General features: G+C 38.6%; 2 protein-coding genes across 4 annotated transcripts; one reads left to right on the forward strand and one right to left on the reverse strand.

Moving 5' to 3' along the window:
- Window positions 1-8,781: 8,781 nt before the first annotated feature.
- LOC18015407 (O-fucosyltransferase 9) lies at window positions 8,782-12,489 on the forward strand. The gene is made up of 10 exons (XM_006397387.2): window positions 8,782-9,469; window positions 9,568-9,640; window positions 9,731-9,795; window positions 9,907-9,995; window positions 10,171-10,368; window positions 10,746-10,950; window positions 11,040-11,207; window positions 11,330-11,497; window positions 11,834-12,024; window positions 12,125-12,489. Exons 1-10 carry the CDS (start codon window positions 9,068-9,070, stop codon window positions 12,279-12,281), a joined length of 1,716 nt encoding a protein of 571 aa, XP_006397450.1. The 5' UTR covers window positions 8,782-9,067; the 3' UTR covers window positions 12,282-12,489.
- A 470-nt stretch (window positions 12,490-12,959) lies between these two features.
- Window positions 12,960-14,965, reverse strand: LOC18015408 (putative F-box/FBD/LRR-repeat protein At5g25850). Of its 3 annotated transcripts, none has more exons than XM_024154869.1 (5): window positions 14,906-14,965; window positions 14,224-14,416; window positions 13,509-14,145; window positions 13,282-13,422; window positions 12,960-13,195 (listed from the first exon to the last, which is right to left on the reverse strand). In XM_024154869.1, exons 3-5 carry the CDS (start codon window positions 13,995-13,997, stop codon window positions 13,103-13,105), a joined length of 723 nt encoding a protein of 240 aa, XP_024010637.1. In that variant the 5' UTR covers window positions 13,998-14,145; window positions 14,224-14,416; window positions 14,906-14,965; the 3' UTR covers window positions 12,960-13,102. The 3 variants fall into 3 exon arrangements, with proteins under 3 accessions (XP_024010637.1, XP_024010638.1, XP_024010636.1); XM_024154870.1 differs by lacking the exon at window positions 14,906-14,965 and having other exon boundaries at window positions 13,509-13,585; window positions 13,976-14,131; window positions 14,224-14,831; XM_024154868.1 differs by lacking the exon at window positions 14,906-14,965 and having other exon boundaries at window positions 13,509-14,131; window positions 14,224-14,831.
- Between the last annotated feature and the right edge of the window lie 6,959 nt (window positions 14,966-21,924).

The raw sequence follows: 21,924 nt of genomic DNA on the forward strand, positions 1-21,924 counted from the left end.
AATAACCTTTGCGTTGTTCTTTATGCAATAAGCCTTTTGAAAGATTTAGGGTTTCATAACTTTTTACAAAAACATCGTAAAACCGTTGTTCTATGGTCGTAACGTTACGACGTTTTACGACGATTTGGTTGTATAACAGTCGGTCCAGTGCATGACATGACACGTGTCATGTTCAGAGCGTTTGACCGTTACGACGGTTTTACGACGACTAAAACCTAATCCGTCGTAAAACCGTCGTAATATGCCAACATTAATAACCTCGTACCTCGGATCTGGAGCCAATCCGGGGGCTGTCAGCCGTATGATCCTCATCAGCGTTGTGACGGAAAATCAGAAAACTGGGACTCTCTTTAGGAAAAGTCATATTCTGATTCAAAATGGAACTATATTGACAAGGGGGAGTTCTGAGAATAGAAATAGGAAGTAGAGAATCCTAAATGTGGAAGAAGATGCATCATTTACATGTTTTCTTATTCCTTTGGATAAACCCAATCTCTCCTATGAAAGTCTAATGTGTATAACAGAATTTTCAGTGAGGCATCACTTAGAAATTCCCCGCACTTCTATACTCTCCAAAGTTTTCATCCTTGTATTTTCATCTTTGTATTTCCACTCTTTGTATTTTACTTCTTGTATTCAAATCCAGTTTAATAAAGTAAGTTTTAATCATACTTCTTATCTTTTAATTCAAACTTCAAATTGACATGACACGTGTATAACAGTCGGTCCAGTGCATGACATGACACGTGTATAACAGTCGGTCCAGTGCATGACATGACACGTGTCATGTTCAGAGCGTTTGACCGTTACGACGGTTTTACGACGATTAAAACCTAATCCGTCGTAAAACCGTCGTAATATGCCAACATTAATAACCTTGTACCTCGGATCTGGAGCCAATCCGGGGGCTGTCAGCCGTATGATCCTCATCAGCGTTACGACGGTTTACCGAAGAATTAGGTTTCATTAGTCGTAAAACCGACGTAACGTTACGACGATTTTACGACGATCAGAAAATCTATATAAGAGACGCGAGTTTTCCTCCTGCGTCGCTCATTCCTCTCTTCTCTCTCTCTCTCTCTCTACTAAAATCTCTCTCTAGCTCTCCCTCCTCTCCAGCCTGAATTTGTAAGTTTTAATCAAAATTTTTTCATTATATTTTATATTTCGTTTAAATTTTAATCTTTAGATAAATATAATTAGGAGATTTAGGGTTTAGGTTCGGAATTTAGATAGGACCGGAATTTATAAATAAATGATATAATTAATAATTATATTTCTTTTAATTTTGTAGATTACTCAGATATGGCTCCTCAGGCAAAGAGGTTCCACTACCAACAGATAGTAGATCCAGATGGTACGGTCCCGTCCACCTCAGCGACAGGGTCCGTCATCCCAGAGTCCTCGGGAACACAACAAACGGTTTCGGAAACGGTCGTTGTACCACAGCCTGCACCGCCTCCACCACCACTAGCCGAACCAGCAGCCCCAGCACCAGCCGAACCAGCAGCCCCAGCACCAGCCGAACCAGCAGCCCCGATACAGCCTCCACCGTATGCCCAATTTACGGTACAGGATCTTCTACGCCAACCGGGTCGTGAGAGTATGAACAAACTCGATCCGGATCGAGCCCCGGGAACATTTTGGTACGAGATTTATTTTTTTTTAAATTTTTGTAAACAAATAATATTTATAATTAATTGAAATTAACTTAATTTTTATTTGCATTTGACTAGGTTTATGAGCGACAACGCGGTCGGTTGTAACGTTGCCGACATCATCAAAGGGTTTTTCGTACAACCCCATACCAGCTGGAAGAAGCTGGATCAGGTAACTCTTGACACTTGGTTCAAGTGTTTTGCGGTAAGTAACTCTTTAAAATTTTGATTTATATTATTATTTTTAATTTTTCACAATAATTACTAACTTTTTGTTTTTTTTTCTAGCAAAACTGGCATTGGGAAACTTCCGCACACAGACGTGTGGAGATGGCCTTCAAAGAGAAGGTCAAGTTCCACCTCAACAACACCGTTTCCGACTGGAAGAGGAAGTGGGAGGTCGACGGCGACGAGGCCAAGCCGGCGCCAATGGCCGATACCGTCTGGCGGGGTCTGATACAGTATTGGTTGACTCCGCACAACCAGACTACTGCCGCCAAGTGTTCCACATCCAGGTATTTTAATTTGTGTTTATATTAAATTAAATTATGTGTTTTCCTCCTTAATACATTCTAATGAATATATTTTTTAGGAACGCTACTGACGATATGGGAAATCGAAAAAACGTCCCGCACACTTCCGGCCAGATTCCTTTTGCCGGGAGACGACTTATGATGGTAATTAAAATTAAATTATTAAGTTTTTGTTTTAAGTAATTAACTCTTATTCGTCTTTTTAATATTTTCATTTTGATTTTGTAGGTCGAAGAAAACGGGGGACAACTTCCTCCGATGACGAAGGTCTTCGCTGAGACCCATAAGAAGCGGAACAGCGAATTCACGGATCCTCGGGCGGAGGAGATCTACAACGCCGCTTGTGCGCGGATCGAGGAGTGGCTGACGCAACTCACTCAGCAGGCGCGTCCGACGTCTCCCGGAGGTAGCTCGGTCCAATCCACCCCGACGCTGACGGTAGCGGAGATGGACCAGATTTTCAAAGAGGTAAGATCTTTTAATAAATTTAATGTAATTTTAACTTTATATTGTACTTTTTAACATAATATTTTCAGGTTGCCCCTAAGAAAAAGGGCCGGGTTTTAGAAATGAGATCCATCCGTGATACCCCGGCCGCTATGGCAACTGGTCATGTCCGGGCACCGGATCCGCTTATCCGCCAGGAGATCGATCAGATGCGGATCCAGTACGAAGCGAAGATCGACCAGTTGTATGGTCTCTTCGAGATTATGGGGGCCGACAACCCGGTGCTCATGGCGCAGTTGGATAGGCTGCGGGCAGATGGAGTTGTTGAATCATCTGGGTCATCTTCTAGGAGGCAACCACCGGTGCAGACGGACGAGGAGATGTTCCGGTCTCTCGGGGTTGATCGTCCTAGAGCCGGGGATCAGGCGCCGGAAGCCTCCAACCGAAGACCCGGGGATCAAGTGGCGGAAACCTCTAATCGAAGACCCGGCAAAGAACATGTGGAGCAGGACGATGGGGAGCAGGCCGGTGAAGGGATCGACCTTAGTTTAGATTTAGATCTAGATCTTTAGGGTTTTTTTGTAATTACTAGAAATAATTTTTATTTGAATTTTAAATAAAATTTAAATTGTAAATTAATTTTTTTTAATTTAAATTTTAATTCGAATTTTTTTTTCAATTATACAAAACGCCGTATAATCGTCATAATATAATTATTATTATTTTATTAAACTGTCGTATATTCGTCGTAACAGGTACGATGAAGTTACGACAAAATTATACGACGACTAATACAACGAATATACGTCCGTATTTTACAACGATTTTACGACGAAATGATAAAATATTTTACGATTGAATTACGACGAAACTTGCGTCATATATTTTACGACGATCCTACGTCGACTTTTAACGACGACTTTACGACGGTTTCAGTCGAAGACCAAATCGAGGCAATTCGATGTAAAGGCGTCGTAAACTGTACGACGCGTTTACGACGATTTTTCTGTCGATGTTACGATGGTTTATTTTCGTCGTAGATTATACGACGATTTTACGACGATTTATATATTACGACGATGAGTTTACGACGATTTGGAAATCATCGGTAGTTTGTCGTAATAGCCCTATTACGACGAACTAGCGACGATTTTGGCCGTTGTAAAGCGGTGTTTTTCTTGTAGTGAATGTTTTTCCCTAAGTAAACTGAAAATAGTCTTCAAATTATAAATATAGGAAACTCATAATAAAAACATTAAAAATTAAATAAAATATTTGAAATTGCATGAGAAATTCTTAGTTAAAATGGATAAAACATGGTGTTATCATAGTACCCTGCAAATTTCTTAATATCTAACACATTCTCGATACAGTAAGCTCTATATTTACTTGCATTTTAGTTTATTTACTTCTGATTTTCGTTTATAATCCTCACACCAAACAAAATCCCCATATCTTATGTATTTTCTTTATTTTTATATCATAAGCTCGTAGAGCAACTATTTGGTCCTAAGTAAATTTGATCCCTAACTATTACTGTGGATTTCTTGGGTAAAAATCTGAGATATTAAGTTTTTGGGGCCATTATCGAAGACTAATACTGTTATTTACAAATTTCAGACCAAAGTTTAGTCTAAGAATTTTTTTTTTATTTCTACTTTCTTTCTACTAATTTTGGCTACTTTTCTTCTCTATCTTTGTGTATTTTATGTTTACATAAGTAAAAGATAGACATACTCTAAGACCATGTACAATGGTTGTTAAATTTAACACTCTCCACCTCAAATTTTAACACTCCACATCATTTTTTCTTTCTTCCACCTAATCATTCAACACCCAATTCAATTTTAACCTCTATAATAGTTTTGTTTATTAAAATTTAAAACCTTATTCCACGATATTTCATATTTTTATTTTCTTTTATGATTTTGCCCTATTTATAATTTTTTAATTCAAAATTAAATTATAAATATATTAAAAGAGTTATTATTGTAATCTATTTGATTAAAGAAAATAAATTATAAAAAGGAGTTTATTAGAGAATAACTGAGAAACTATAATAAAAAAGGAATTTTTTATGTGTTCAAATTAGATAAACCAAGTTTCTATTTATGGAGTATAAAAAATGATAAATTCTGGTAAAAAAATTAGAAAATAAATTAATGTATTACAAAATAAATAATTATAAATAGTTAGAAAAAAAAATATTAAAAACTTTCATTAGCTCCATAATGTGCTACGTGGCACTGATGGTCCCACTTTTTATTGATTCAATTAGTTGAATCTTTTTAACTCCAATTAATTCACGTACGCCAAAGTCATTTTTCAATATTCTCATTGGAAGAGTTAAACGGTTGAGTTATTTTTTCAACAGGTCTATTGTAGATAGTCTAACAAGTACTCATATGGGCAGATGCATCCTCATCATCACAAATGCATCCCCATCATCACACCATTGGAGATTTTGATACACTAGATGTCTTATCCATGAATCGCTATCAATCCATGAATACATTCATCACCTCCTGGAGAGTTTGGGATCAATACATCGCATAAATTTTGTTGAGTAAAATCAGTTGCATCGCTTGGATCAAGAGCACCCCATTTATCATATCAAAAAGTTTGAAGAGAATTGCAGTATCACTCAATATAAAGGGAATCTTTTAGACTATCTCAGCTCTTCTCATTCTCTTTGGGTGACAAAGCACATGGTTTAAGTTTCACATCTATCGCTGCGTGGTTTGGATACAAGTGACTATCAAAATACTTCTACCCAAAAGAGAGATTGAACCAGATGAGAAACATGATTTCAGAGATTTAACAGGGATCAAATGAATCATTCTATGAGGTTGTAACACGTTTCATGGAGCAAAAGAGAGCAGCCGTCAACATGGTTTTACTAAGCTGAATTTGTTGAACATTTTTAAATATTTGAGAATTTTCTTTTGGTTTCAACTTTATAATTTTCACGAAGTTTGCATAATTTTGTTTACTCTATAATCTGATGAGTAAACAAATTATATAACTCCAAAATAATATTATTATGCTTTTTGTAACATATATTTTATTAGAGTGTAATATTTTAATGACCATATTTGTTTTATTATCGTAATATCTTTGTTAAACATTATTTTTTTTAATGAAAACTGCTAAGGATAAATCCGATTCTTCCTACGTGGACGAATCACCCTCCAACCCCCCCTCCCCCCAACCAAACTAGGATTGTATTGGGCATCCGGTCCAATACAGCCTAAGTTTATAGCAGCGGACCTCGAATCTAGTTGGATTCGGGAGATCCGGCACGATAGACCACCTGTTCTCTGGTTCTTCATGTCTGACAGCGCAGTCCACGCTGTCAAGAACAAAGAACTCAGAAACTGAGTGGTCAGGAGGAGGAGATGTCACATTCTCTATGTCCTAAACTTAAACTCGGTGATCCGGAAGGGTCAGGACATAAGGAAAAATGGCCCGCACAGATACCCGGAGAGCAAAGTCATTCATCCAGGGCAGCCCGATCCCAGTATCGAGAGATCCAAACCAGGTATAAGTAACCCATTTGGGCGGGAATACTATTCAAATTTCCCTCCAATTGAAAATATGAATATGATTAATCTGATTTGATTGCCCATATTTTTACAAACCTGCGAAAATGGCATTTAATGCGTTTTTCTTGCGTGTGTCACATGAAAGTAACTTTTCGCAGGAGCTAGGGGAAAAGCAGAGGCTCAACAAAGAGCCATACCGCGTCTGAGCCGCCGACCCAACTCGTACGCTGAGAACGAAAGGGACGTGCGAAGAGACGGTCTCGTTGCAGGCAGAATACGCAAAAAAAGTTGGTGAGACCATCAGAGGCGTGACACCATTGTAAGATTCAAGTTCAGCCGAGTCGAGTCATGGACTGATCCACTCGATCCATAATCTATGGGTCAACCTGGTATATTAACCCGGGTCAAGTAATCCCCTATAAATACATTATCCTTCCCAATGGAGAAGGGATTCACACTCTTAGCCACCTTAAGTCCCACGATATCTCTCTAGATACTTGTGGCTCTTAAGCTCAGACACTCTACATAGTTCTGGCCATCTTTCCGGTCATCTTTCCGGTCATCTCATTTCATCTCTCTTCCACGGCAGTTCCTAAACCGTGGATCTCCTTCACCCTCAGGTTTTTCTTTTCTCTTTTTCCACCGCAAAAAGTCCATTCTCACTCTCAAACCCGAGTAGATCATACATTTCTCAAGGTCGGTCCATTCTCCTTCACAAAAATTTCTGACTTTTTTTCGCTCTCCGAACAGCTATATTGTGGTTTTTGTTAAGCTGTTTTCTGACTTGACCGCCAGAGTGCCTTTGGAAAATATACCCCGATCGTTTTTTCTGGACTCTGACGTTTTTTTTATTTTGTACGAGTCTTGTCCCCAGTGGAGGACCAAAAATCCCCTAAACAAATCATTATTTTTGTTAAACATTTTTTCTGCAAATTACCAATTAGAATGTTAATTTATCTGCCCCTTGTTAAAAAAAAATTATGGATCCACCACTAACAAGTATTTATGAGTATGGATAAAACTATAGTTCGATACTTAGGATATAAACCATTCCGTGATAAGCAATAATCTTAAAATTAAATCAACAACATGCCCATTTTGTCAACAGTATTTTGGTAAAGAAAATTATTCTTACCCCTCACATCAATTCTCTCTCCTCATCTTCCTCTCTCCACTAATGTTTTCAATCATTTCTTCTCTCTAGCAAATCTCTCATCAATTTCGGTCTCTCCTCATCTGCCTCTCTCCACTAATGTTTTCAATCATTTCCTCTCCGGCAAATCTCTCATCAATTTTCGATCTCAAATAATCCAATAAATCATTCCCGTAATTTTACATGAATACTTTTGGCATTGCTCATCCTCCTCATCACTATGAGATTGATTCCTTTTCCGCTGTGTTTCTCGTGGCGTCTTTTACTCTAACGAATCTCATTCGACCTGAATCTGATGACCCGAGGAAAAATTATTTCTAATGGCCTCTTTTTCATTTTTTTCTTCTATTTGCCCTCATTGTCTCTGATAAAGACAAATCAAAGAAGATGAGACAAAAACGGTAGACTCTGATGATGTTACCCCGATGGACACAAATGTTGCTGCTCCAACAAACTCAGATGTTGCTGCTCAGACGAACTCAGATATTATTGCTTCAACGGACTCAGCTGTTGCTACTCCAATGGACTCCGCTGTTGCTGCTTTAGTGAAAAAGATGGGTTGCACATCATTGTTGTGCTTTGACAATTTACTGGCGCGGTAATACATATATTATCTAAATATTTAATATGTTAACACATTAGTATATCCGATATTCTTGTAAGCATGTTTATATATTATATGATAATTGGATTAACATGATAAACATAAACTTATCACGATAATATTAGTATGTTAACCAAATAATTATCTATTACAAACTACATTAATTTTATATTATCCACAAATATTAGCACATTTAAAATATAAAATATTATCTTTAACATGTTACAAATATTAGATAATTGTTAATAAGTTAATATATTATATAATAATGAGGTTAACACGCTAAATATAATTTTATTATGATAACATAATAATTAACATATCAACTAAATAGTTATCTGGTGATGAATTTTATTTTCGATGTTTGATGAACAGTATTGGCAGTCAAAATGAATAGTATTACGATAATACTATTATCCCAAGAATAAAAAATCAGATCAATGGCAGTTTGTATAAATAACAAAAATAAAAGAATTAATAGCAACCTAATTTTTAAATTATCATTGCTATAAACTTAATTCTTTTTAGTTTAATATATAAGAAATTAACTGTTTAGGATATATAAACATACAATTTCTATAGCTGGACAATCAATCTATTATCAATCAAACTCATTCTTATAGAAATCCTTAAAACTACTACTATAAAACCCACTGTTTTTTTATGATTTTTGGCGCGAGGATAATATTGTGATTTGTGAGTGTTACCATCTACACACTATCAACATTAATTTGGAAACAAAATATTTTAAAATGTTAAAAAAGGACGACCACCAAAGAAATGAAATGCAAAAAAAAAAGAAAACTAGAAAAAAACAAAAAAAAAAGAGGACTACCAAAGTCCAAATCTCACGCGCCACACTCTCAATTCCTAGAAGATAGCCCCCACTGCTTTCTTCACGTGATGACGTTAATTTCTCGAAACGACGCAAACTCTTTCTCTCCTTCTTCTCTCTTTGCTCTTTGTTTTCAGTCTGTTTCTATCTCTGCAACTTTCTACAATTTGTCTCCTACCACATCGAACACGAAGGAATTTACTACACAATGCTACCTTCTTTTTCCAAATCTATCCACCTTCCCGAGATCTTCTTCACTCTCCGTTTCTAGGGTCTAGCTCGATTTCAGATCATGCACGGCCCTAGCCGCCTTGGCAACGGAAACGGCAACGGAAACAGTCGATCCCACATCGCATCACCTCCTTCTTCGCCTCGATTACGCCACACGAGGGGAAAAACCTCGGCCGGCGTGTACAGGTCGTCGGAAAAGCAGGGAATCGGAGAGAAGCTCGTGTTCTTACTCTTCTCCATAGTTTTCCGACGGAAAGGTGTGTTGCTATTGGCGCCTCTTCTCTACATCGCCGGGATGTTACTTTTCATGGGCTCGTTCGGGTTCACTGTCCTCGATCTAGGTCACGGCGTTGAGATTGTGTACAGACGAGGTCCCCCAGGTTCGGTTTACCGAAGCCCCAAGGTTTTCAAGCGGCTTTGGCCAGTGATGGAGGCTGATGCTAATCGAAGCAGTCACAATGCGGTAAATGTCAATGAAATTTTGGAGAATAGCTTTTAGATTTCATGATTCGATGAATTTGTTTTGTGACGATTTTGGAATTTTGTTTCTTCTGGTTGTAGCTGATGGCGGCTTGGAAGCCAAAAGTTAAAAACATGTGGAAACCTTGCATTACCACAAACGTTTCTGCTTCAGGTTCGAGTTTCGTCTTTTGGATTTGACTGTGGTGGGTTTATGTAAGTGGAGTTGGTTGGTAACTCTTTGAGCGTTTTTGAGCTTATGCAGGATCAAGTTCTAATGGTTATTTCATAATCGAAGCAAATGGTGGCTTGAATCAACAACGCTTGTCAGTATGTTTTAATCTCCATGGCTACAAAATATGTTTCGTTTTTGGTTGCGTAGTGTGTTTTTTTTTTTTTTTTTTTGTTGATTAGAGAGCTATATTTCGTGTCTTGATGTAGATATGTGATGCAGTTGCTGTGGCTGGACTGCTAAATGCTACTCTTGTCATTCCTATTTTTCACTTAAACAGTGTATGGCGTGATTCCAGGTTACTATTGGTTTCTAGTTATGCTGCCTTTTAAAGTTTCCATCACCTGTGATCATGGGATTTGATTTAGTAACCGGAATTTTCTCGTTTTAGAATTGGATAAGTTCAAAATGTCTGCAATCTTCATTTACTTACATATTCCTTTTGCTTTTCCCCTCTTTTTTGTTGGTTACAGCAAATTTGGCGATATATTTGATGAAGATTTCTTCATATATGCTCTTAGTAAGAACGTGAATGTAGTGAAAGAGCTTCCTAAAGACATACTTGAGCGGTACAACTACAATATAAGCAGTATTGTTAATTTGAGATTAAAAGCTTGGTCCAGTCCGGCATACTATCTCCAGAAGGTGCTCCCACAACTTTTGCGTTTGGGGTATGCCAGATTCTGACATTTTGCTTTTCTTTCTTTTCTGCGGTCCCTGTATTGCTTCCTAAAAATTGTGTCTGGCACTCTAGTTATAAGGTTTTATTGGACTGAATAGGAGATAGCCTACATGGAAAAAGGAAATTGATTGATAGTTTAAGTTAGAGTACTAGCATTCGCTCTTGAAAAAGTTGTATGGATGTGTGAGGATTAGTATAAATATACTACAGACTGCGTTTTATCATACCTCCATGATGTGAATTTGGTTATTGAGTGCTTTCCTTTTATGTCTTTTCACTTCCGTGAGGTTCCTTCTTGAATTGAAAAAACTGGGACCTAAGCACACACTGCAGGGTTTTCTTACACTTTTTGTCTTCTTTCATTAGGGCTGTTCGTGTTGCACCATTCTCCAATAGGTTAGCTCATGCGGTTCCCGCTCATATTCAAGGGCTCAGATGCTTAGCAAACTTTGAAGCATTGAGATTTGCAGATCCCATACGGCTGCTTGCAGAGAAAATGGTCAATAGGATGGTTACAAAGAGTGTTCAGAGCGGAGGAAAATACGTTTCTGTTCATCTCCGTTTTGAAATGGTTCATAGTTCCTGCCAATTCTCCATTTCTGCAATTTTGTAACTCGTATTTCCATCTTTTCACAATCTCGATTGTCTTTTCTTCCAAAGGACATGGTCGCCTTCTCGTGTTGCGAATATGACTTTGGTAAGACGGAGAAGCTGGAAATGGACATGGCTCGGGAAAGAGGGTGGAAAGGAAAGTTCAGGAGGAGAGGCAGAGTAATTAGGCCTGGTGCTAACCGCATAGACGGAAAATGCCCTTTAACCCCTCTGGAGGTATCCCCAAGATTTCTGAAAAAATTTTGAATCCAGTTTATCTAGTGACTTTAAATCACAAATCAACTTTACGGATAAGAGGAGTCTTGGTACTATAATATGTTGGTAACATCACTCTGTAGGTCGGAATGATTCTCAGAGGGATGGGATTTAACAATAGCACCTTGGTTTACGTTGCCGCGGGAAACATTTACAAAGCGGACAAATACATGGCTCCTCTTAGGCAGATGTTTCCTCTTCTCCAAACCAAGGATACTCTAGCTACCCCTGAGGAACTTGCTCCGTTTAAGGTAATCAAACGCCAATTTCTTTGCTCATTTGGACTTTACAACACTATGATTCCGACAATTGTGTCATATATCCAATTGATTGTAGAGGAAAGAGAAATTTCTGTCCATGGGTTGGTGGAAGTTAGAATGATTCTATTATTACATTATGTTAGGTTCATATTAATTGGTATCAAATGACAACATAAAATAAATGTCATAAAACCTGTGGGCTCTCCCATAACATGCCATTGAAGAATTTGAAAGATTTTGATCGTTATCTAATATTCTAGCTCGCTTAAAATGTAAAAGTAACGTAATATATAAACACATTGCTGTTTTTTTTTGTGAAATTTATAGGGCCACTCATCAAGATTGGCTGCTCTTGACTACACAGTATGCCTCCACAGTGAAGTCTTTGTATCCACACAAGGTGGAAACTTCCCCCATTTCTTGATAGGTCACCGTCGCTATCTTTACAAAGGCCACGCCGAGACAATCAAACCCGATAAGCGGAAACTAGTCCAGCTCTTCGATAAACCGAGTATTAGGTAAATTTACTTTTGACCTACTTGACATACCTCAAACTTATAGATTCCTCGACTTCAAATCATTTTCTCGGTTTGTATGGTTGTTTTTGTTTCGTTGAAGATGGGACTACTTCAAGAAACAAATGCAAGATATGCTTAGACACAATGACGCAAAAGGAGTCGAATTAAGGAAACCAGCTGCATCGCTCTACACGTTCCCAATGCCTGATTGTATGTGCAAAGAACCTGATCCTGAACCTGAAACCGATCCAGCTTAAACCTGACTCTTGCTGTTCAACATCAACAATGCAAAGTACGACAGTTGTTTATTACGCCAACTATACATGTAATTTATTGTATCATGTTTCGTGTATAACTATTTTTTTGTTTTTTTCCTCCCAAGTTCGAGGAATCTAAGATTTCTTGATATGGAATTTTGTGTGTACATAACATTCTTTCAACGTTAGTGACCCTATTTCCCCCTTTTGTTGTTTTGTTCGCACAATTTGGTCTCTATTTGATAATTTACGTAACGAACGACTTATGAACAATGGTTTTCACTCTACTTCATCATGAGATCCAAGCACTTCTCCTTTACTTCACAGAGAAGAGCACGAAGATGTTGGAAATCGTTTGACCTACTTAGGGTGGACCATGGAAATTCAGAAACTAAGTAGAAGCCAGCTGAAGCACTAACCGTAGCCATAAAACTGCTACGCATATCCAAGTTGCCATTACACTAACAAACCGTCATAGTTTCATCCATGTCTTTACATAAAATCACCAAAAAGACAACGAGGTTTTCAGCGAACCGATGTACTCAAAGGAACAAATGGGGAGGAACAAACGAGAGCCTACACCTACATCAACCGATTACATATAGAAGACAACCTCACTATGTTCCCTATACTCTTTACCAATCAGAGGATCAGGACTTCACATTCGGTAGAGCCTCTTGGGATTTTGAGGAGTTTCTTAAAGATGTCATCTTTTGATGAAGAAGAATCCAAACACAGAGTGAGTGTTTTGAGGATAACCGAATTTGTTAGGAAGTATCTTATTAGCTCCATTTCAGCAACATATCCCCGATTCGGGTCTTTCAGCTCAACAAACTCGACAGACGATAGCAAAAACACTCAGGCACAGATGAAAAGCTGATTTCATTTATTTTGTCATAACCACCACTGCATACCTGATGAATAAAAAGAGGGTTCAAACGCCAATAGCAAAGAATCTTTCATAGAAATGCAAAACTCATAAGGTTCACCAGAACATCACCATGGTTAGGGATTTCAAGTTTGGGCAGCTCTCAAGAAAGTTTGGTAACCATATCAAATTGGATACGCAGAGAGTGACATGCAGGCGGGACATGTTACCAAACTGAGGGAACGGTTCAAATTTCGAGTATTGATAGAAGAGCTGAAACCAAAAAGAAAAAGAATGTGGGTCAGAAACTTTCATGATCGAAAAATGTACATGTCCAAGACCAGAATCAACATATATACCTTGAAAGTGTTTTCCGATACTGTCATATCCCTGATATTTGAAATCACAGGGAGAAAACTGCGGAGTCTATCTCTGTCTGATGAAAAGATTGGTTTGTAAAAAAAGTTAAATTGAAAGTCAACATCAAGGTATAACTTGGCTTTGGAATCTATATTGACTATTACAAAGCTTTCTAATAATTTATATTTGATGCTAAAAAAGCACAGTTGAGGAGCATCAATTACAACTCCTGCTGAACAACTAAAGAGTATACATATACTGAGGCTCTTCAACGACTTAGAGAGCACCCGAACGATGGCAAATATGACAATATTTAACTCCTCTAGGACAGGGCAGGAGGAGACAAGTCTCCCGAAAATGGCCTCATTGGGATACTCTAAATCCAAAGTCTTCAGACATGGTAATGAAACAAACTCGGCACTAGCAAAGGGCTCAAAATTGAGCTTTAAGGATACCAGTGTCTCACAGTTAAAAATGCTTGGGGGCATCTCATAGGACTTTGCCAGACATATAACATACAGATCTTGGATCTTACGCTTAACTACAGCATCAAGCGATGAGGTGAACGAAGAGGCAACATCTACATTGTCTTCATTTCCAGAAATGGTTAACTTGAGTTTGTCTATGCATGAAGCCCTACTCGAATAAAAAAATCTGTCACCAAAAATCACAAATGTACTTAAATCTGTAAATTATTGGGAATTTAATTCCAACCCAATGCCAGAAACTCCTCCATCTGGTGGATAAAACGCTTGTCCTCACAACATCCTTTGTGGGAAGATGACAAAGTATCTGACAGATCAAAGGATCAGGTAATTCGCTTGTCTTATCTTTGCTCAACCCTTTGAAACGAGCCTGGTTCGATTTCCTTCTATCAACCATTTGTCTTCTTTCTGTAGTTACTATTCTGCATAACAACAAATGAAGAAAGAAAGTTTCAGAAAAACATATAGCTTACGATCCCAAAATAAGAAATTCACTATTCGGAAACCCTAGAATTAAGAATTTGAGACATATATTCCAAAACTTCACAAATGCAGACAGACAGATGATGAAAAAAACTATGATTAACTTAGATAAGTAGACAACAGATGAGGAAAGGTTTAAGGAACAAATATGACATAAGTATTACGAACATATAGCTCGCGACCAACCTAAGCAACACTATCTGAAAACTGCGTAAGAAAAATAAACAAAACCGAAGAATAATAAATTTCAGACAGAAATCCCCAAAATTCAGCTCAGGCTGATGTGAACGAGGTGAAACCTCTTGAAAGCAAATAAAAACTTCAACTTTTTATAAGACTCTTCTTCTTAGCAATTACATAGAACTAGAACAATCTATATATAGAGTAGAAACTCAAAAATCCTAATCAACTACACGACAAGTTCTCACTGATATTCAAGGCATTAAATCGGTTTGTGTAAAACCAGCTCTTTGTCTGCTTCCATAGTTGTCTTTGCCGTACTCTTGACTGCTTTTGATAAAGCAGAGTGTTTGTGACCGTTGTGAGAGAGGATATGAACTTGGGCTTGCGTGGGCTTCTGTGTATGAGATTGGATTTGGGCTTGTGTGAATTTCAGCCTTTGTTTGTCTTGATTCAAAGACTCTGTTGGAGCCAGAAGTTTCTCTGTATTGTTAATACACCCCCTCAAACTTGTGGTTGATGGCACATCAACACCAAGTTTGAACCGTAGTTCTGCAAATGGAGTCTATGCCAAGGACTTTGTGAAGATGTCTGCCAGCTGAAGATGCCGAGGGACATGTTTAACCACTAAAGCACCATGAGCTACCCTCTCTCTAACATAGTGAAAATCAACATCAAAGTGTTTAGACCTGGAGTGTAGAGCCGGATTTGCAGTGAGATATACTGCAGAGAGATTGTCGCAATAGAGCTCAGGAGTATCAGGTTGCGGATGACCAATGGCTTGAAGGAGAAAGCTGATCCACTTAAGTTCAGTTGCTGCAATAGACAAAGTCCGATATTCAGCTTCTGTAGAAGATCTTGAAACTGTAGGATGCCTTTTGGCGGACCATGATATAATATTTGTGCCAAGAAACGTGCAGAGACCACCCGTGGACCTCCTAGTCTCCTTGCAGTTAGCCCAGTCACTGTCACTATAGGCTCGGAGTGTGGAATCAGTGTTGGCATCCAGGTTGATGCCCATTGAGAATGTTCCCTTCAAGTATCGCAATATGCGTTTGAGAAGACTGAAGTCTGCAACTGTGGGTGAGTGCATACATTGACAAACTAGATTGACAGCAAACTGAATGTCAGGCCTAGTCAGCGTCAAATATTGAAGCTTATCAGCCAAACTCCGGAAATAGGTTGGGTCAGTAAAGACCGCATCTTGACCAGGTACTTTGTCGAGTTGCAGAGGCAGTGGGGTTGGCATTGGAGAACAGTCAGCCATACCCGCTGTTGTGAGCAAGTCCATTGTGTATTTTTCTTGACATAGGAACAAACCATCTTTGTGAAAGTGAGCCTGTATTCCTAAGAAGTAATGCAAAGCTCCCATGTCTTTCATTCGAAATTCAGAACTGAGATGAACTAAGAGTTTCTGAATTAACTCATTGTTGTTTCCATTTAAGATCATGTCATCAACGTAGAGAAGCAATAACAGAACATCATCTCCATTGATGTAAACAAAGAGAGATGGATCCGGTATACTGCAGATGAAACCAAACTTGATGAGAAATGTACTAAATCGATCAAACCAAGCTCGAGGAGCCTGTTTAAGGCCATAGATGGCTTTCTTGAGCTTGCAGACATAGTCTGGTCGATCGGGATCCTCGAACCCTGGTGGCTGAACCATATACACAGTCTCTTTTAAATCTCCGTGTAAAAAGGCATTTTGCACATCAAGTTTTTTAATATCCCATCTTTGTGTTACTGCAGTGTGTAACACAGATCGTATGGTTGCAGTTCTAACAACGGGACTGAATGTTTCCAGGAAATCCACTCCTTCCTCTTGATCATAGCCTTTGGCTACTAAACGTGCTTTCAGTCTATCTTAGGTGCCATCAGATCTGAGTTTCGTCTTGAAGATCCACCTGCAACCGAGTATGTTATCAGCTAAGTAAGGTGGCACTAGATCCCAAGTATTAGTCTCCTGCAGTGTTCCATTCTCCACACTCATTGCTGCAGTCCAGTTTGGATCTTTTAAAGCTGACTTTACTGTCTTTGGTTCAGGATAAGCATCTTTGACAGTGAGCAATGCGTATCTCGGATTTGGTTTAAACACACCAACTTTGGCCCTTGTGATCATGTGATGATCGTTGATTCCTGTCGGTTGAGCTGTGAGCTCTGGGCTAGGTATTGGAGAAGTGACAGGACTTGAGTTATAATGCTGGGCAGAAGCCTGAGCAGGAGAAAGTGAACTGTTAGTTGTAGATTGCAGAGAAGAATGACCTGCAGAAGAGTCTGTAGACGGTGAAGAAGACACTGAGCCTGACCCTCCTGAAAGCTGTTGCCTATAGAAGCAGGATCTAAGCCTGTCGTACACTCAGTACTATCTGTTACATTGGAGGTAGGCATCACTGGTTCAGAAGAGAAGTTGATGTTAGATCCTGCAGGTAAAGATGATGGACTGATTGAGGTAACAATAGATGACGATGGAGATACAGAGAGCCACGAAGAGATGTTGAAAGAAGGCGTCTCTGAGACTGATGTATTGGTAGAAGCAGCAAATGGAAACTGATTCTCATCGAACAAGACATGTCTACTGATGTAGACTCGGCCTGTTGTGACTTGTAAACAGCGATATCCCTTATATTTTTCATTATAGCCGAGGAAAACACAAGGCAATGACTTGGGATCGAACTTGTTCTTTGCATATGGTCTAAGATATGGATAACACAAACATCCAAAGACTCGCAATGATGTATAGACAGGAGGATGATTGTTTAAACATTCATAGGGACTCTTATGACCATCAAGAGCCGTAGTTGGGAGCAGATTTCCCAAAAAGCAGGCTGTAAAGAATGCTTCAACCCACAGTTTAGGAGGAACTTTACTATGAAACATCATGGAGAGTCCTAACTCGGTGATATGCCTGTGTTTTCTCTCAGCTAATCCATTCTGCTGAGGCGTGTATGGACACGAAAGAAGGTGCTTGATTCCGCAGGCTTGTAAATGAGTAATGAATGGAGTACTGATGAACTCACCCCCTCCATCACTTTGAAATATTTGAATCTTATGTTGTAACTGATTTTCAACCAGGGCCTGAAACTTTAAGAATTCGGAGAAGAAGTCGGCTTTGCGTTTAAGTGGATATAACCAAGTATACCGAGAGAAATTGTCAACAAAGATAACATAATATTGAAATCCTTGCAAAGAAGGTACAGGCGATGGACCCCAGAGATCACTATGAATCCGTTCTAGAGGTCTAGTTACTACATACTCAGAAGAAAGAAAAGGAAGTTTACTGAACTTTCCCATCTGACAAGCCTCACACAAACGCGAAGCTGCCTTATTCATTACTATTGAACTACTGCTTGTAAGTCGCTGAAGAATCTCCTTATTTGGATGACCAAGTCTCTGATGCCACACTTCAGAGCTTGCACCTTGTTGTCTATTGGAGTAGAACGCAAAACAGGTTTTGTTCTCCAGCACATACAAGTCTTTATGCCTGCTGCCTCGGGTTAACGTCTGCTTTGTTCTCTTGTCCTGAACAACCACAGATGCAGAGTCAAACACAAACTCACAAGGATAGACGGCTGTTAGTTTTGACACAGACAATAGAGACTTTGCTATACCCGGACAAACAAGAACATCAGCTAAAGGTAAATTACCTTGAGAGGAGTTGAGAACTGCAGAGCCAATGTGAGTTATGGGCAAGAAGTCACCATTACCAACTACCACCGAATCATCTCCTGTGTATGGTTGAGAATGAGACAAATGAGAGGATGTGCTCGTGATGTGGGATGTTACCCCAGTATCCGGATACCATTCTTGGCCTGAGTGTGCAGAAGACTGATGGCCTGAGTTGAGTTTCAATGCAGCCAGAGCCGTGTGAACATTATCAGAAGAGTAGTTCTGATCAAACCTCTTGTAGCAATCTAATGCTGCGTGACCATACTTGCCACAAATTTGACATGTTGGCTTGTTGTCATTGTTCGATCCTGATGGAAACTGGTGCTGAAAGCCTCTTCCCCGAGTAGTGTAAGATCCACGACCACGGTATTAGTTGCCTCTGTAGTTGATACCTCTGCCTCGGTTGTAAGAAAAGTTATGTGTGTGAGTTTGGTCTTTAGAGTGCTCAGCCTTTCCAGTCTGAAAAGCTAAGTGAGGAGTGACAGATTCAGAGGCTGTGACATAGTTCTGAAGCTTTTCATCAAAGCCCAAGAGCCGGTGAGCAACTTCTTTGAATGAACAGCCAAGTTGCGAGTCCATGGAGTTTTCAATAAAGATGACTATTGGTTCATAGTCACGACCAAGACCATGCAGAACTCCATAGATCTTTTCTTGTTCTGAAATTGGTGCTCCAATAGCTTCAAGTTGGTCACACAGATCTTTGACCTCAGCAAGATACACAGGTAGGGGCCTATCTCCTTTAACCGTAGTTTGAATCTTACTCTGAATGTTCAGTTTCCGAGTAAGAGACACACGATTATACTTTTGAGCTAGAGAGAACCAGACCTCTTGAGCAGTTCGTAGGCCAAAGACTGAGCGTAGAGCCTCTTCAGAAAGTGAGCCAAAGATCCATCCCATGACAGCCTGATCATTTTGAATCCAGACAAGTAGCTCTGGGTTAGGGACCTCTGACCTCATGTTACCAAAAAGGACTGTTGTTGTTGAAGGTGGTCTCGGTGTGCCTCCGGTAACATGACCCACAAGACACTGACTTGACAGCCAAATCTCCATTTGCGATTTCCACATGAGGTAGTTAGAGCCAGAGAGCCTCAACGTGACAAACTGAGTGATGTTCAACGAAGATGGCGAGACTGGAACCTGAGAAACCGTCTGCATAGTTGGTGTGAACGTCGGAGCTCTGAAAGGTGGCGGAGGAGCTGTGTCTGTCTGTGGTGGTGCTCTATCTGTAACCGTATTAGCTCGATCCTGGCCTGATGGATTTCTTGTTGGAGCTGGTGGAGTCTGAGCAGGTGAAGCTCATGGAGTGTTTGTAGGGGTAGGTTGAATCGTTGCGTCACTTGCCATCCCTGAAGTTGGAATCGCCGGCGCTCTGATACCATGTGAACAAGGTGAAACCTCTTGAAAGCAAATAAAAACTTCAACTTTTTATAAGACTCTTCTTCTTAGCAATTACATAGAACTAGAACAATCTATATATAGCAGAAACTCAAAAACCCTAATCAACTACATGACAAGTTCTCACTGATACTCAAGGCATTAAATTGGTTGTGTAAAACCAGCTCTTTGTCTGCTTCCATAGTTTTCTTTGCCGTACTCTTGACTGATTTTGATAAAGCAGAGTGTTTGTGACCGTTGTGAGAGAGGATATGAACTTGGGCTTGCGTGGGCTTCTGTGTATGAGATTGGATTTGGGCTTGCGTGAACTTCAGCCTTTGTTTGTCTTGATTCAAAGACTCTGTTGGAGCCAGAAGTTTCTATGTATTGTTAATAGCTGAGACAAAAAAACTAAGATTACCGAAGAAAAAGCTAAGTAAGGATCGAGTAATGGTGGAAATGCTTGAGACACGAAAGACGAACCCAAAGACAAATCGATTTCACCATTAGATTGAGGTTTTTCGAAAAGGCGTTTCACTGATTCTTTTGGGACAGTGGGCTTTGTAATTCGAATAAGCTTTTTTCAAGTGTTGATTCGTTTATCCGCTATTATCCGATAGCATTTGCGGCCGCTATCATCAGCAAATATAGGGTCCGCAAACATAGAATATGCAGTTGGTAGCAGTTAGTGATATTATAATAATCATAAAAATCGCTTCAAACCGTTCTGTATCGTTTTACTGCTGAAATCTAAAAGCTGCTTTTCACAAGCGTTTGCAGTTGCAAACAGTAGCGAATAGATAAAAAAATCACACTAAAAAAAGATAAAACGATCATGTTAAAAAAAATTATAAACTCTAACCATACTTTATTGTCTCATCTATATAATTCATAACCATACCACTTTCTTTATCAAGTTTTAGTCTTCGTATCCTAATCATGGTTACCATACTTGTTGAAGAAAGTCAATACACAAGGGTAAGTGCCATAATATTTTGGAGAAATTGGATCTATTGAATCAATTTTACATTATATATATATGACAAATCTAGAAAATCCACGTATTAGAGCAAATTTTTTCAAGTTTATTACATTAGTAGACACAGTTTTGGATGATATTCCCAATAATTGAAATAAAACATATCATTATAAAATTTATTAGTTTTGAATAATTATTCAGTATTTATTTATGTTTTTTATTATTGGTTATTTTAAACTAATTATTTTAATATTTAGCATGATAATATAGTGTTTTGTGTTTTTTATAATTATATAGTATATTTATTTTTATAATTTATGCGTAACCGCTAATACGTTCGCTGGTTAGCCCGTCAAAAATGTCCGTAAACAGACCCATTTTCAACAGTTAAATCAGTCGTGCAAACCATTAAATAGCGCTCCAAACCGCAATCGTTTATTTCCGCACACTTGTAACCTCAACCGCTAAGTTTAAACCAGTCAGACCCTTAATCGCTTGCTATTTTTAATTCTGGACCATTGTAACTAGCGTTAGCTTATTTTAGACTAGATTCGAATCCAACGTGATATACTCTGATAAAACAATGAAAAATTTACAATCTGAAATTAATAACTAGGAACTGATTTCAGTCTCACTCTCTTGCAACCACTTTTGTGTCTTCCTTTCTTTCCAATCATATGTTTTGATTCCGATGAGATCAAAGTTAAATGTACAGAAAGTCATTGAGGCTCTTGTGGGTTTTATTTGAAGACAGATTCTTATTCAATTGTAAGTTTGGTTAAGTCCTTGTGAATAACTCCAATTATCCATCACTGTTTTCTTTATTCTATCAGATTCTTTGAATTTTCTCTCTGGAATCTGGGACTAAGGGCCTGACTGGTTTAAACGTAGTAGTTGCGGTTGTGAGTGCGGGAGTTTGCGGAAACGGGCGATTGCAGTTTTGAGCGTTATTAATCTGTTTGCATAAGTGGTTAAACTTTTTAAGTCGAGTCCGTTTACGGGATATTTTTGACTGGCGAACCAACGGATATTTTAGTGGTTAAACATAAAAGTACCAAAATAAATATCATATATATAATTATAAAACAACATAAATACTATATAATTATGCTAAATATCAAAATCACTAGTTCAAAATGATTAATAATAAAATTATATTAAATAATTATTCAAAAAACTAATAAGTTTTATATTGACATGTTTTATTTCAGTTGTTTGATCTGCAAAGAATTCTCGATGTGAAAA

The sequence above is a fragment of the Eutrema salsugineum genome, unplaced genomic scaffold (genome assembly GCF_000478725.1).
Source record: "Eutrema salsugineum unplaced genomic scaffold, Eutsalg1_0 scaffold_23, whole genome shotgun sequence".
NCBI classification, from domain to species: domain Eukaryota; kingdom Viridiplantae; phylum Streptophyta; class Magnoliopsida; order Brassicales; family Brassicaceae; genus Eutrema; species Eutrema salsugineum.